This window comes from Aspergillus brasiliensis, assembly GCF_001889945.1.
Source record: "Aspergillus brasiliensis CBS 101740 unplaced genomic scaffold ASPBRscaffold_9, whole genome shotgun sequence".
Classification (NCBI taxonomy): Eukaryota; Fungi; Ascomycota; class Eurotiomycetes; order Eurotiales; family Aspergillaceae; genus Aspergillus; species Aspergillus brasiliensis.
This window is the reverse complement of record NW_027137450.1, coordinates 1,225,562-1,239,800: the sequence shown is the minus strand read 5'-3', so window position 1 is coordinate 1,239,800 and position 14,239 is coordinate 1,225,562. Positions and strand designations below refer to the sequence as shown.

Sequence of the window (14,239 nt, the reverse complement as noted above, 5' to 3'; positions counted from 1 at the left end):
GCAAAACCTAAATAAATAGCTAATTTCTCGCCTGTACCCCAGCCCAACAATGCAGCCAATCGCAACCCTGACTTGATGCGGTCTGAGGGCCACGCGGCCGGCCATAGCATATCCGCCTGTCTTGTGGCGTTTCATAACCAACAGTCGTCGAGAGATCCTGGTCTGGCCTCGGCTTGGGCCACTCCCTATGGATTGTGCGCCTTTTCCCATCAGCTCTCGAGCCTTCTGATCAAGCACATGGCTTGTTTTTTCGGTCTCGATTATCCCGAAGCCCCAGAAGCTTGGTTCTCCAGATGCAGGCTGGATAAAAGGAGCGCTGACCCTAATGCAGCATCGTGGTTGTACCCTCAATCCAGCAGTTGTCCCTTTTGTTTCAGTATCTGCTCTACTACCCCTTCTGCTGAGATAGCCCAGCATGTGGCGACGCCGCATCACAATCGACGACAGGGCCATCACTGATGGTTCGGGCATCACGCTCAAGCAGTCTCTTTTTCCCAATTTTCTCGGTTTGCTGCCTCCCCTCCCCCCAACCTAACCCACCTCATGACCAGCTAACATCTGGTCCCTAGTGACCATCCTCTTCTTCCTCTGGGGCTTTGCTTACGGCCTCCTCGATACCCTCAACTCGCACTTCCAAGATGAACTCAACATCACCGCAAGCATGTCATCGGGTCTATCCGCCGCATACTTTGGCGCATACTTCCTGTGTCCACTAACAGTCTCGGGGTGGATCCTCCGCCGATTCGGATTCCGCGTAACCTTCATGACTGGGTAAGACCACCACCGCCGCCACAGCCCGATCACCGCGTACAACTAACATCCGAGGGATACAGCCTCTGCGTCATGACAATCGGGTGCCTCCTCTTCTGGCCCAGCGGGGTCAAAGCCTCCTTCGGCGGATTCTGCGGCAGCATGTTCGTCGTCGGCGCCGGCCTCTCGACCCTCGAAACCGGAGCCGACAACTTCCTCGCCATCTGCGGTCCGCCTCGATACTCCGAGATCCGACTGAACCTAGCGCAGGGCATCCAGGGGGTGGGGACCTTCGTGGCACCACTTCTCGCCTCACGCGTTTTCTTCGCCAACACCGTCGATACCCAGCAGGGACTGAAGAACGTGCAATGGGTGTACCTAGGTGTCGCATGCTTCGTGGCCCTGCTTGTCCCGCTGTTCTATATCGCGCCCATGCCGGAGGTCACTGATGCAGACATGGGTCTGCAGGAGCGAGACATCTCCGAGAAGGATGTCGGGCCGTTCAAGAAGCAGTATAACCTGTTCCTGGGGGTATGGAGTGAGTTTTGCTATACTGGGGCGCAGGTGGCGGTCGCGAATTACTTTATCAATTTCGCGGAGGAGGCAGGGTATAGTGCTGCCAAGTCGTGTATGTTCACCCTCTCCCGACTCAGTCACCAAAACTGACAATTCTGATATGTGATCAGCCGACCTCCTCGCCGTCGGCCAAGGCTTGTATACCTTCATGCGCTTCGTCTCCAGCGGCCTCATCACTGTCGGTGTAAAACCTCGATACATCCTCGCCACATACCTAGGGCTCTGCTTCATTTTCGGTGTCGCTGCAACCACCACGTCTGGCCCGACCAGCGTAGCCATGTTAATCCTCGTCCTGTGCTTTGAAAGCGTACACTACCTGCTCCCACCCCATCCCCCTTCACCATATACTAATATAGAAATGTATACAGGCCTGCTTCGCCACAATCTTCACCCTCGCCCTCCGCGGTCTCGGCCAACACACCAAACGCGGCGGCAGCATGCTCGTGGCCGCCATCTCCGGCGGAGCTGCCATCCCGCCCATGACCGGCGCTGTGGCGACGCATACGGGCAATTTTCACAAGGCAATGGCGATCCCGACGGCGTTTTATGTCCTCGCGTGGATATTCCCGATCTATGCGAATACGGTGAGTCGGAAGTGGTTGGATGGACATCGGACCACGGATGTGAATGTTTCGGGGGAGAAGAAGGTATTGGATGGACCGAGGGATGGGGATGGGGATGAGGTGGAGTTGCAGACGGAGGATGGGAAGGGGGGGACGGCGAGGGTGGAGAATGTTAGTGCTGCATGAGCAAGTATTTGTGGGGTGGATGGCTGAGATAGTAAGGACATTTACTGAAGGTGGTTCTAGGAATATATTCTCTGGTCATGTCCTATAACTCCACCCATAAGTATGCTTATTGGTGTCTAATCTGGCAGCACTCGCAATAGTAATAGTCCTTGTTCTGCTGCGACTTAGGTCATTATTGCATAAGGGAGAACTTCATCTCGCCGAGATCTCTGATACCAGGGTGAGAAGGCTCTGCTAAGAACATCAGGCTCATTGAAGTAGTACGTCATCCTGAGTGAAAGCCAGAAAGCAATCACCAGATATAAGAGAAATTGGTCAAAGTATTCAATGCGCGGTCACAATCCAACTCCAGTAGATAATCCTTCCCCCCAAGTGCTGATATAAAATGATACCACCAGAAGTCTTCACTCGCAAACCTCATCGGTGTCGTGAACTCCCAATACTCAGGATACCAGCCGGCTGCCTCCCAATCCAGGAATCCTGTGATGTGGCCACCCTGTACCATAATATTATGATGTTGCAAATCACCATGATTGAAGACAATCCGATGAGACAAGCCCTGCATTTTCTTCGCACGATCCATCGCAGCCTCGTACTCCATCTCCGATCGACATGCACCTGGGCAGGCAGGCTCGATGAGATAGCCGTTCAGTTCCTGCTCTGACTCAAAGGGACCCATACGATGCTCTGGGACCCGGATACTGCGAATCGGCGTGCCGATCAGAGAACAGATTCGGTTCTCACCCCACGGGCTTTTCCACTTTCGGATTGTTTTCAGATACAGATCAAGTTGATCGGTTATTGAAATCTTTTCTTCGTCACTGAGTGTTTTGTAGACTTGACCTAGTTCTGTGCCAGATACTCGGGTCATCAGGATCGAAACAGGCGCGTGGGGAGTATCCGGGTGATCTCCATAGCAAATCACTTTGGGAACTGGGAGGCCGGCTTTTCTGGCAACTTGCATGGTTAATACCTCCTCTAGTCGAGTACCGTCGGACCATTTTAGAACGAGTCCAAAGGGGAGTTCAGCGACCTGGTTATTATAAGGGATTCCAATCCAGCCACAGTATGAATAAGAGAATTTTCGCAGATAATAATGGACGATGCCCCAAAAGCGCCGGATGAGGGGGTGGGTGGGCTGAGGGATGGGTGGAATTTGGTCGCTTGGGACTGCTGGGATATTGTTTGGCCAGATGAAGTCTGGAAAAAGGATACGGGGGATTAGCCATCGCAGCATCTTGGCTGTTGCTGCTGTCAAGGGTAGAACACAGACAGAATCTGGGCAGTTGACTTGGACAGCGTGGTCCTTATATTATTTATCCTAATGTATGAATGCAGGCGGTGGGCACGCGTAACAATTCATTCTGGTGATGTGGAACATTCACTATATGGGTCACGTGATTAGTTGGCCTGAAGCCGTATCGACTTCCTATTTGGGTAAAGGTTTCCTATACGAGCGCTATCCATCAGTCTGCTTTTTATTGTTCATCTTCTATTCGCAATTGAAAAACCAAGACACAACTATCGTGGGTATCTATACTACATCAAGTCCAATCAGCATCAGATCGGTGAAGATCGGCCGATGCTTATCTCGATTGTCTCTGAACCTGAACCCCGCACGGCTTGTGCAACATCCATCTTTAAATCTCCGTGTCAGACTCAACCTTCTTGAACACTTCCTACACCCATTGATATACTCAAGAGCCCTCTGCGATCACAGCCTTTATATAGAACATCCCGCCATGACCCAGTCAGACAATCCCCCATTCACATCTCTCGACCACGCCCTGACTCATTATACCAACATTTTCCGCACCAAGAACCCCAAATCATACGAAGCCATCCAATCCGCCAGCACCAGCATCCCCAGCGGCACCTCGCGCGGCGTACTCGTTCACGCTCCGCACCCACTCGTCTTCCGTGGTGGACATGGCTGCTACCTCACCTCGCTCGACGGAGACGAATACCTAGACTTCATCTCCGAGTACACAGCCGGAATGTTCGGGCACTCCCACCCAGCCATCATCGAAGCCATCCACACCGTCACCCAGCAAGGGTTCACGCTAGGCGGGATCAACAGCAAAGAAAGCGAATTAGCGCAACTCCTCGTCTCGCGGTTCCCAAGCATAGACGCAATTCGGTTCTGTAACTCCGGAACGGAAGCGAATATGTTGGCTTTGGGGGTAGCTGTCGCATATACTGGCAGGAAGAAGGTTCCCTCCTTATCCTCTTACCCGTTGAAGTGAGTAGTTCAAAGCTAAGATATCTCCAGATCCTCGTCTTCCGAAACGGCTACCACGGCGGCACACTCACCTTCGGGGCTAACACCGCCCTCAACCTGCCCCATGAATTCATCGTCGCAAACTACAATGATATCCCAGATACCCAAGCAAAACTCACCCCGGACATTGCTGCCATCCTCGTCGAACCCATGCAAGCTGCCGGAGGGATGATCCCCGCTGATTACTCCTTCTTGCGATTCTTACGGGATGAAGCAACCCAGCGGCAGGCGGTACTGATCTTCGATGAAGTCGTCACTTCGCGACTCTGCTACGGTGGACTTCAGGAACGGTATGGTATTGTGCCAGATATGACGACGTTAGGGAAGCATTTCGGCGGCGGGGTTCTCGTTCGGTGCATTTGGTGGGAAGAGAGAGATTATGCGGTTGTTTGAGCCGGGGATGGAGCAGTCGTTGTTTCATACGGGGACGTGGAATAATAATGTGTTTTCGATGACTGCGGGTGTGGTAGCGGCGAAGTTGATGAGTCGGGAGGCGTTGGAGAGGGCGAATGATTTGGGGGATTGGCTGAGGGAGGGATTATGTCGAATTTTTGCTGATAAGTGTCCTGACCTTCAGGTGGTGGTTAGTGGCATTGGGAGTGCGGTGGGAGTGAAGTTCCTCGGGGAGAAGGGGGACATCATTCGGGAGCTGTATTATTTCTATTTGCTGAGTGAGGGCGTGTATATGGCGCATCGGGGGTCGTTTGCGGTGAATTTGGTACATCGGCAGAAGCATGTGGATGTGGTGCTGGAGTTGACGAGGAATTTCTGTGAGGAGGTATTGGTTTGTAGCTAATAGCTGATTTCGAGAGTTCAAAGATGATATACCGAGTAGTAGAATGACATCGTGACGTTGATAGAACAGCGGATGTCGCCGTAATTCCGATCTCGGAATTGACGCGGATCGATTCCATCGGTCTGTCCAACGCGTTGACATCATTGCCGAATAATTACGAGGCAGATCGACCCCTTCATCATCGCCTATCCGACACTGACGGAACGATGAAAATCACTGGCTCAGACAGGAACGAGGAAGATGATCTAATCCATCGCCGGAATGGGTAATATTGTTATGTTCCTGGTGGCCAAGATGCCAGATCCACCGGTGCAGTATAGTTTAGAACATGCTTAACATTGCTTCTATAGCTTGTCTTATTTCTATAATGGATATTACTATCTGATCAGGCTTGTTTTTAATCAAATGGTTTAAATCAGTGTGCGGCCCTGCATCCGATGATAATTACTAGTACCCCATCCAGACCCCCATCCAGACCCCCATCAGACCCTCTCCCAAACGACGACATCAGCATAAGCGAAGCGCCATGGAACGCCACCGCCAGCACGTGTAAACCAATAATGAATGCCAGCGCGGTAGCTGCAAATATGCAGAGTGCAGACACTGACAAAAGCAGTGGAACCGGGGCTGGACCCATCTGACGTCACGGATCGCCCTTCCGCCGACCCTGACAAAACAAGATTATCAATGCCGCCCTGACGTGGTCCCTACCTTTATTTCATTGTCTCATTAGCAGACTTTCATATAAGAAAATAAAGGAGCAGGATATTGCTCGTTTATTCTCATCGATTCCATCCCCCCTTTATCTTCTAATCCTAAACACTATCGATAATGGCAGTCATCTGGGGGCTAGACCTCCATGAAATGCAATGGAGCAAATTCAAGAGCTCCTACATGTTCACCCGGATATATCATCTCCGTCGCACAAAGATGATTGTCTATCAGCTGGCGATGATTTTCTGCGTTTGTTCCGAGTCGGTGGGCACGGCCGCGTTGTCTGGTTAGTATTATCCCTTCCATCCATCCAACTCACTAGTTAGAACACTGTTCGCAAGTGCTAACAGGTTCTCTATACAGACTACCTCGACCAACAAGACGAAATCGAAAACCAACATCCCGGAATCTACGTCTACAACAACGACTTCATCGGCGCCGCCTCATACAACATCTTCGTCGGAATCGCCGTCGCGTTCATCTTCGGTGGAGCCTTTTTCTTCGATCTCTTCTGGCCCGAACGCCACGAGAGTCGCTCCGTCCGGTTGGCCTGGAAGATCTGTGCGGTGATTGTGTCGGTTATGATGCTGAGTTCGGCGTTGACGATGACGGTACATACCCCTTTCATTTACAGACAGATTTGGGGGATGGATGGATGGTTAATAATGGAATAGATCATCACAGCGACTGGAAGTGCCCGTATCGATGGAACGGATCCATCAACGGCACGGGCGTTCTGGGAGGAGACGACGAAGAAGCCTGCTTTGAGTATGTCTCTCCTAATTGACAGTGTATTGTTGCTTTGTGCTAACAAGGCATGATAGAATATCACACAAACCCGCGGGCAATCGCATCCGCTGTCCTGGCGTGGCCGGGGTGGGTATTTACGACTGTTAGGTAGGTTATCCTTCCTTTCTTTGCCATATGTGGAATGATAAGATATGCTAATGATTACTACTCTATAGCACCGTTATTCTCTTCCTATCGCAACGCCACGACGATCAATATGGACCCAAGTCGGCGTACGGTCGGCAAATGGGTAGTGCGGCTGATACGGGGGAGATTACTCCAGCTACCGAGGATAAAGCCATCAATGGGGTATAATTTGTTTCTCCGTTATGATGGTAATGATGAGAGTGGATGATACCTAATGTCTGGATCACTGATGACTGTACTTGTATAGACCGGTGTATTATTATGGGACTGTAATGACCTTTTTGTATTATGTATACTAGCGATAGATGGCGTGAGAGGTGTATGGGTTCTTTCTCTTCATGGATAATATCATTACGAAACTGAGCAATAATCTGCAAGATAGACTGCATATTATTATAGCCATTTCTGGTGACTTTTCGGTTACAATAATTACCATCACAGCCGAACGCCATGAACCAACCAGACCATCGGGGGTCTTGTTGAATACTTTCAACTTATTTTACTTCATGTAGAGAGGTCTTACGTTTTGGGTAATTGTCCGTTGCGCACCATCCAGACAGAGTGTTCTTCTGCGCTGTTAGAAGCGATCAGGGCAGATGCTTCATATTTCGGTCATATTATGTTGTTGGTACGCTAGTAATATCCTACAAAGAGATCTTCTCACATAAATTGATCCGTCGGAGATTTTAATGTAGATCAGACGGTCGCATGAAATATCAAAGCAGAGTTGTAGACTAAAGCAGTCTGGTCACCATTGAATATTTCTGCGGCCCTCAGGGCTCCAACACGAATAAGTTCAGTCTCCCAAATTCACCATAATAACAGCTACAACCCAATAGATTAAAGTGCAAGAACACTCTTTCCCCCATCGGCAGTCAAGCGCTGTCGCACTGTGATAAACATGTAATCTGACCCGAGTCTATGGGACTCGCACTGGCCATCCTCTCCCACACTAACGTCTACAATAGTACTAGGTGAGAGCAGAAGAGCCTCACCCACGTCAAGATTAACAATGTGATCAGAGGTCTTTTCTTCATCGACTTGCACTTCTTCCCCATGGATTGCTTTGGCTCCGGCCTTACCCATCTTGAGAGCGAAAGGACTAGTCACCACTCCTACCAGATGCTTCTTCAGAATGCGGAGCCACTCTGGGGAGGTAAAATGGTGAATAATAGTCATGGTGCAAAGATTAAGAAGATCGGTTGAAACAGTGGGCTTCTGTGTCGATATAATGATCGTCGCTGCAAGCTGCCGCTGGCGGCGAACGACAGAGATGAGCGTTTCGGTAAAAACCCGGGCCTCGGACGAGGTATTCATGTACTGGCTCGACTGTTAGAAATGGTTTCTAGCGGGGAATACGATAGTGAGCTAACCATATGAGCCCCGTTTAGTGCCACAACTCGGCCGATTTTAGATTCCTTCTCGAGGAAAATACCCAGGGAGATATTAAACAGGGAACACGCCGTCTCGGGAGATATGCAGGGACAAGAGAGATCGATAATCGTTAGCTGGCCGGCCTGATAGTATTGTTAGCAGTTATAATTGAACAATGGGTGCAATATGCTTACCACCGGCTCCCAGCGCGTTCCCTGCTTCTCTGTGATCTGCCTTCTTCTGGAAGACATCTTGGCGGTCTGGGCCATAGGCATAAAGCTCTTCAGCATCTCCAGACGTTGTCTCAAGGGCTCAACTTGACCAGGAGTTAAGCGTGAGTAAATGATGCGGTCTTCAAGACGCCTGGTACTCGAATACCGCCTTGCTCTCCTGTTGAGCTGTCCTCATTTCACGAAGGATCCGCTTAGCTGTATGAATATAAGAGAGAAACGTCTCTATCGCCCAGGAAAACGGCCATCAGGTCCATCTTGCGCTTTGTATTTAGATTCCTCTGATCAATATACAACGGCTCCACCGTGATATTTAACCTAGAGTATGTATGTTCTCTACATTCATGTCGTTAACCATCCGATAAAACCAACTTGTAACACACAAAAATAATACTTATCCTAATGGACCAAATATAGGTCGGCGAGCAGAGAACGCGAACTTTCAAGTAATGCAAATACCTACACTGTATTCACATTGAATGTTGTTCCCAGCCAAATACCTTATGATGGAGAGTGACTGGCAATGACGAGCTAGTGCCATATTAGGCTTAGTGTAAGTTCCCTTAATGCCTGAGGCATAAACAAATCATCCACGTGGGTAGATGATGGATTTCCCTTGATACAATGTGTGCAGAAGAAAAATACGCCGTTGGTTGCTATTTACATAGCCGAATAGAAAAATGAAATAAGATTACTAGGATATCTCATCCTACATCCACAAGCAAACCCACCATCTCATCACCGAACCTACCATCTCCCTCCCATCCAAATCCAACACACCAAGCGCTCCGCCCAAAGCCATCACAAGTGACAACACACCTACCCTCCTAACCCACCATCTCCAAAGCCCAAAAAGCCACATATCCACAAAGCCAAGCCCAATGGCTAATGCTTGAATGTTCCTTCAAACTTTAATCCCCGCCATCGTGCCAAGGTCTTGGTGCCATCCAGCCAAGCTATACCAAGAATTGTGGATGCAAGGAGCCAAGCATTGGCATGAGAGTGAGTTTGCGCCATGTGCGGCTTTAGATTGGGAATGAGCTTGTCTTGATGCTTGGCTTATGCTAATATCTAGGATTGAATATCGTGGTTCGAGGGTGTTGGGGTTGTGATTTTTAGCATGGGAGGGGTGGATTGGGGGTTGGATGGAACGGATGTAGAGTATTGAGGAGAGCAGAGTTGCTTCTAGATTATTCTTGCATAGATTAGAAGGGATTTTTGCTTTGAGGAATGTCGCTATGTTATGACAGCGCTAGTAGTAGACTGTCAGCTCAGGTTTACAAGGAGAGTATATGTGATATGAATAATGGAGTAAAAAATAGTCATAGAATTTTAGGTACAACGGTATAGAGCCGAGTTGCATTGAATTAAGTACAGAAAAAGAAAGTATATAATCGATTCATGTCTCAGCTCCTCGTTCAACCGTCCAGACATTGAATGTATATAAACAGGAAATTAGGTAGTGTAGAGTAAGCTAGAAGAAACCTCTATCCAGCGGGTAGTGTAAAGTCGCATGAGCGACGGGTATATGTTGGGGGTATGTTGGGTATATCCATTCCATGTTCATGAGGACATGGTGCAAAACTAATTTTTTACTCCGAAGGCTCAGCCTCAGTAACCTTCTCCACGCTGTGGGTCTTGGTAAACGAGCTGGTGCGGTGGAAGTAGTTGTGGACGGAACCCTCGAGAAGGTCATCCTCGACAAAGGCCAAGTCGACGTCATCACCGTTCTTGGTCTCTTCGCTGCGGCGAGCCATGATGGTCTCCCATTCGGAGCGGTACTCCTCGACGCGCTGCTGGTAGTCCAGCTCGGGATCGTAGTACTTGCCGACGCCACGGAAGCGCTCCCACACGGACAGGTGCTTGGGATGGATGGCCACACCGTGGTACTCGTGCTCGCGGCCCGCCCGGATGAATCGCCAGCGGCGCTCCTGCTCCTTGAGATCCAGACCGGTGGTATCCGGGAGGAAGAAGAAGGTCAGGAACATACCGAAGATACCCCACCAGGGCACAAAGTAGAACTTGGTCTGGGTGTCGATGTAGTTGAAGAGAATGGCGGCCAACAGGGCGCCCAGCTTACCGCAGGCAGCGGAGATACCGTGGGCGGTGGCACGGATGGGGGTGGGGAAGACTTCACCGGCGACCAGGAAGGTAATGCAGTTGGGACCGAACTGGTTGAAGAAACTGCCCAGGAAGTACATGGCCTGGAAGGAGTGGATATGGGCGGCTTGGGTGTAGTAGTGGTAGTGGAACGCCGGCACCACATACACGATGAAGCAGAGCAAGAAGCCCATGATCTGCATCCACTTGCGGCCATAGAGCTTGTTGTCCACGAACATAATGGCCGCATAATAGCCCGCCAGGGTGACGACACAGTTGATGAAACTCCACTCCCAGGTAACGAAGATGGACTTGGTGTTGGGGCTGATCACCTTGATGAAGTCACCGGAGAAGAGCTTGGCACCGTAGAAGAACACGTCGTTGGCGAACCATCCACCCGCGGTGGCCAACACACGAGGGGTGAAGTACTTGAAGGTCAGGCGGAGAGACTCGGTATCGTAGCCAGTGACCGAGTTCTTCTTCTTGGTGGCGGCAAGCTGCTTACTGGCAGCCCTCATGTGGTAGGCACGGTAGTAGATGAGCCAGAAAGTACCAATCATGGGGATGACGAAGGAGATACGGTAGGTCCATTGGCTGTTGGTTTCGCTGATGGGCTCCTCTCCGCTACCGGCGTTGAAGATCAGAAGCAAGATCATGAGGAAGGCCTGGTTCAGGACCTGACCCCAGCCCTGCATGGAGAAAACACCAACCACCTTGGCACCACGGTGAAGACGATCTTCGCGAGTCGAGAGCTTGCCGGAGCCAACCGCGTTCTCCATACCACTGGTAGCAGTCATAGGGTATTCACCACCTGGAAGCAGGTTAGTCGATTGATTCGGAATGGGAATGTACTGGTGCCCGCGAAGCAAAAAAGGGGATCACATACCCACACCGATACCGTAGATAAACAGGGACCAAGCATAGCAGATGACCCAGCCGTTCTGGGTGACACCCCAGGCGCAGGTCAACATGACCAGACCCAAGAACATGATCCAGGCATCCTGAAGCAAACCCCAGCGACGACCCACCCAGTCACCAATGACACCCACCAAGACCTGACCGATGATGATACCGACGATCTCGAGGTAAGTGATGGCGTTGATCCACTGCTTGTTACAGATTTCGTACTTATTCCAGCAGGACCCGAAGGAGTGCTGGAAGAGGGTGGTGATGTTTCCGATGGACAGGAGGACGTAACTATGGGCACGTCTGTTAGAAGGAACATTCTCTAGATCCATTGCGATCGGGGATAGTCATACCCTTCCAAGCCAATACCAGCACCGGGAACCACGGTGTTGCGGAAGTAGCCCATGATCGGGGAGAGGGGATCCCTCTTGATCTCCGCCCACAGAGCCGACCATTGGCGGCTGCGCTCCTTGTTGTCGACGGAGGTGACGAACTTGACACGCTGCCCCATGGGAAGGTCGGCCCAGTAGACACCCTCGGGGGTGTAGCTGTCATCGGGACGGAGGAGGCGATCGAAGCCCTCCTTTTCACTGGGGTGCATCTCGGCGAAATCCTGCTTGCCGGTCATGTCGGGCCCGTGAGGAGCACGAGGGCCAAAGTCCGCCATATCTGCAAAGAGAATCCTCTGGCTCTGGGAAGACAGGCACAAGAGGGATGAAAGGGACTTGCAAGGAAGATAAGGGTGGTCTGAACTTGAGATGCAGATGGCAAGCAGGGTCAGCAAAGACGAGCGGCGATCCCCTCCTTTTAAGTATCAAGAAGGGGAATCGAGCATCACCTGCAGGCGTGTGCCACTACCTCGAGCTGGAGGTGTCAGCCTGTCAGCTAACCGGCGCAGCGACCGATCCATGCATCTCGAAGCAGCAGCATCAGCACGTTCTGCCGGGAGTGGCTAGGATTGGTCAGTGGGGGAGGGTGATATCGCTGCACGTGTCGCGGAGTCATCCTCACACGCGACAGCCTTAAGCGAGTCGAACAGGCCACTGCAGCTGGTGGACGCTAACCCGGCGCTGCTACTAGAATCATGTCTAGCGGAAGGCAAAAGTTAGAAGATGGTGTACGGAGAACTGGATACCATCGTACCTACGGAGTACTTAGTCTCCCGAGCGGGTCGATGGGTCTAGTGTGTGGATGGGTGGGGACAACAAACCCCCGTCCGACCCGACTAGGCTTAGTGTCATGTTGGTCATGGTTCCTATGAGCGTATGGAAGGCGAAAGCATTGGAAGAGTGTTACTTGACGGCGGAGACCGAGACCCCAGGCCCTTTTGTGCTTTTCCAAGCTGGACCCAAAGGTGGGTGGGTGTGATGCAGATGCTCAACCGGAATCTGTGGCTGTCCGTGTTTCTGACTCGGACAGACAGAGTCGAGTATTTTTCCAGAATCGCCGATGCATGGCCGGTGTAACCCTCCAACACGGACACAACCGTCGGCATGGTCCGGGAGATAACGGGGATTGGACAGCAGCACTCTGCATGGGCGAAGGGAGGAAATGGAGGAAATGGAGGAATGAGAGGGCGCGATGGGGGCACGTGCTGCAACGCCGGCCGGAGAGAGGCCAAGCTTTCTTGGCATCACCACGTGCCCCTGTCCCTTTCGGGTTCATTTAATTCACCCATGGAAAATACCCTCATCTCGTATTACGACTCTTGTTGCTTCCGTTGCTTCTTGTTGCTTGTCTGGTCTGGTCAGGTCTTGTCCCGGCTTGTCATTTCTTTTTTCATTTTAACTTTTTTTTCTCTGCTTTTTCTGGTCCGATCGTGTTAGGAAAGCCAGGAACCACGCATCGGAAATTATTCTCGTGGTGGTCAGACCTCCGTCTTCCCCCATCGGTCCACTCCCAGCTCGGATTGCATCCCTCGTGCGCATCATGCTGCTTCTCTTACGCCCGCTCACTTTGGACTGCAGTGACTGTTCACCGACGGAGAGTCCGTCATTGGCTGAAATAGTCAAGTGTGTGTGAGATGTGTGTCAGAATATTGATGCGCGCTCCTGTTGGACTTCTCCGTACCAGCCAATGACCAAGAACATTATTCCTGTCCAGCAGCCACTGCCGCCAAGCTGGATGGCTCCATTCCGGCTTGGCTTGAACCAGAGTTGACCGGCTTCTGCTATCATGACTCTCTCGTCGTCAGAGACCAACATAGAATCAGCTATCGTTCACGTGCTCCAATACACCACAATTTTGGTAAAGCCATGGACGAGTCGATTCCACTCATTCGCACTAGGATAAAAGATTTCTGGTGCAGATTCAATGTGAGTGTCTATACTACCTAGCCTGGATACATATTTTTGTGGAAAGGCCTCAGGTTCTGAAACTCATTGATCGTCCAGACCACTTCCTTCTTGTCAAATTAACTCGGCTCCGTATGACATTCGAAACACCCGAGCAATGCAGATCCTCGCCTGGTGGACTACAGGCGACATAAGCCCTCGATATTTTTACCTCATTCATTTACCGATCAGCAGACACTGGCTGTCCTAACGGCTCGTCCGGCAGCAGAAGCCAGAAGACATCCCACCAGCAAAACTCCGGAAACCACTTCAACGAACCATTCTTAAACTCTGACTGCGTACCCTGCATCTGATCCACAGGTGGAGATTTACCGTACGGCCACCTCTCGGGCGTTCTTGAGTATTGCATTGACCCCCACCGAGCTAGGTTGAACTTCATCTAGGGTCCTGCAACGCCCCTGGCTCAAGGTCAGCACGGCAGTAAGTAAATAAAATCCGACGATCAGCATTTTATTTGGTTGGTTACTTTGGCT

General features: G+C 51.0%; 6 protein-coding genes across 6 annotated transcripts; 3 read left to right on the top strand and 3 right to left on the bottom strand.

The window, feature by feature from the left end:
* The first annotated feature begins 345 nt into the window (after nucleotides 1–345).
* ASPBRDRAFT_45510 (uncharacterized protein) lies at nucleotides 346–2,304 on the top strand. Its single transcript, XM_067625425.1, has 4 exons — nucleotides 346–506; nucleotides 570–771; nucleotides 834–1,378; nucleotides 1,437–2,304. The coding sequence occupies exons 1-4, from the start codon at nucleotides 416–418 to the stop codon at nucleotides 2,006–2,008; spliced, it is 1,410 nt and encodes a 469-aa protein (XP_067477464.1). The 5' UTR covers nucleotides 346–415; the 3' UTR covers nucleotides 2,009–2,304.
* A 63-nt stretch (nucleotides 2,305–2,367) lies between these two features.
* ASPBRDRAFT_678959 (uncharacterized protein) lies at nucleotides 2,368–3,312 on the bottom strand (the record flags this gene model as incomplete). The annotated part of the gene is made up of 1 exon (XM_067628976.1): nucleotides 2,368–3,312. The coding sequence occupies one exon, from the start codon at nucleotides 3,310–3,312 to the stop codon at nucleotides 2,368–2,370; it is 945 nt and encodes a 314-aa protein (XP_067477463.1).
* A 427-nt stretch (nucleotides 3,313–3,739) lies between these two features.
* On the top strand, nucleotides 3,740–5,208 carry ASPBRDRAFT_76762 (aspartate aminotransferase family protein). The gene is made up of 3 exons (XM_067629332.1): nucleotides 3,740–4,288; nucleotides 4,348–4,698; nucleotides 4,727–5,208. The coding sequence occupies exons 1-3, from the start codon at nucleotides 3,818–3,820 to the stop codon at nucleotides 5,150–5,152; spliced, it is 1,248 nt and encodes a 415-aa protein (XP_067477462.1). The 5' UTR covers nucleotides 3,740–3,817; the 3' UTR covers nucleotides 5,153–5,208.
* A 697-nt stretch (nucleotides 5,209–5,905) lies between these two features.
* On the top strand, nucleotides 5,906–7,177 carry ASPBRDRAFT_156848 (uncharacterized protein). The gene is made up of 5 exons (XM_067619412.1): nucleotides 5,906–6,152; nucleotides 6,230–6,477; nucleotides 6,541–6,634; nucleotides 6,691–6,763; nucleotides 6,832–7,177. The coding sequence occupies exons 1-5, from the start codon at nucleotides 5,984–5,986 to the stop codon at nucleotides 6,968–6,970; spliced, it is 723 nt and encodes a 240-aa protein (XP_067477461.1). The 5' UTR covers nucleotides 5,906–5,983; the 3' UTR covers nucleotides 6,971–7,177.
* Nucleotides 7,178–7,642: 465 nt separating this feature from the next.
* ASPBRDRAFT_197905 (uncharacterized protein) lies at nucleotides 7,643–8,427 on the bottom strand (the record flags this gene model as incomplete). The annotated part of the gene is made up of 3 exons (XM_067621149.1): nucleotides 7,643–8,122; nucleotides 8,176–8,319; nucleotides 8,371–8,427. The coding sequence occupies 3 exons, from the start codon at nucleotides 8,425–8,427 to the stop codon at nucleotides 7,643–7,645; spliced, it is 681 nt and encodes a 226-aa protein (XP_067477460.1).
* A 1,571-nt stretch (nucleotides 8,428–9,998) lies between these two features.
* Nucleotides 9,999–12,079, bottom strand: ASPBRDRAFT_32081 (uncharacterized protein; the record flags this gene model as incomplete). Its single annotated transcript, XM_067622979.1, has 3 exons — nucleotides 9,999–11,317; nucleotides 11,393–11,703; nucleotides 11,766–12,079. 3 exons carry the CDS (start codon nucleotides 12,077–12,079, stop codon nucleotides 9,999–10,001), a joined length of 1,944 nt encoding a protein of 647 aa, XP_067477459.1.
* Between the last annotated feature and the right edge of the window lie 2,160 nt (nucleotides 12,080–14,239).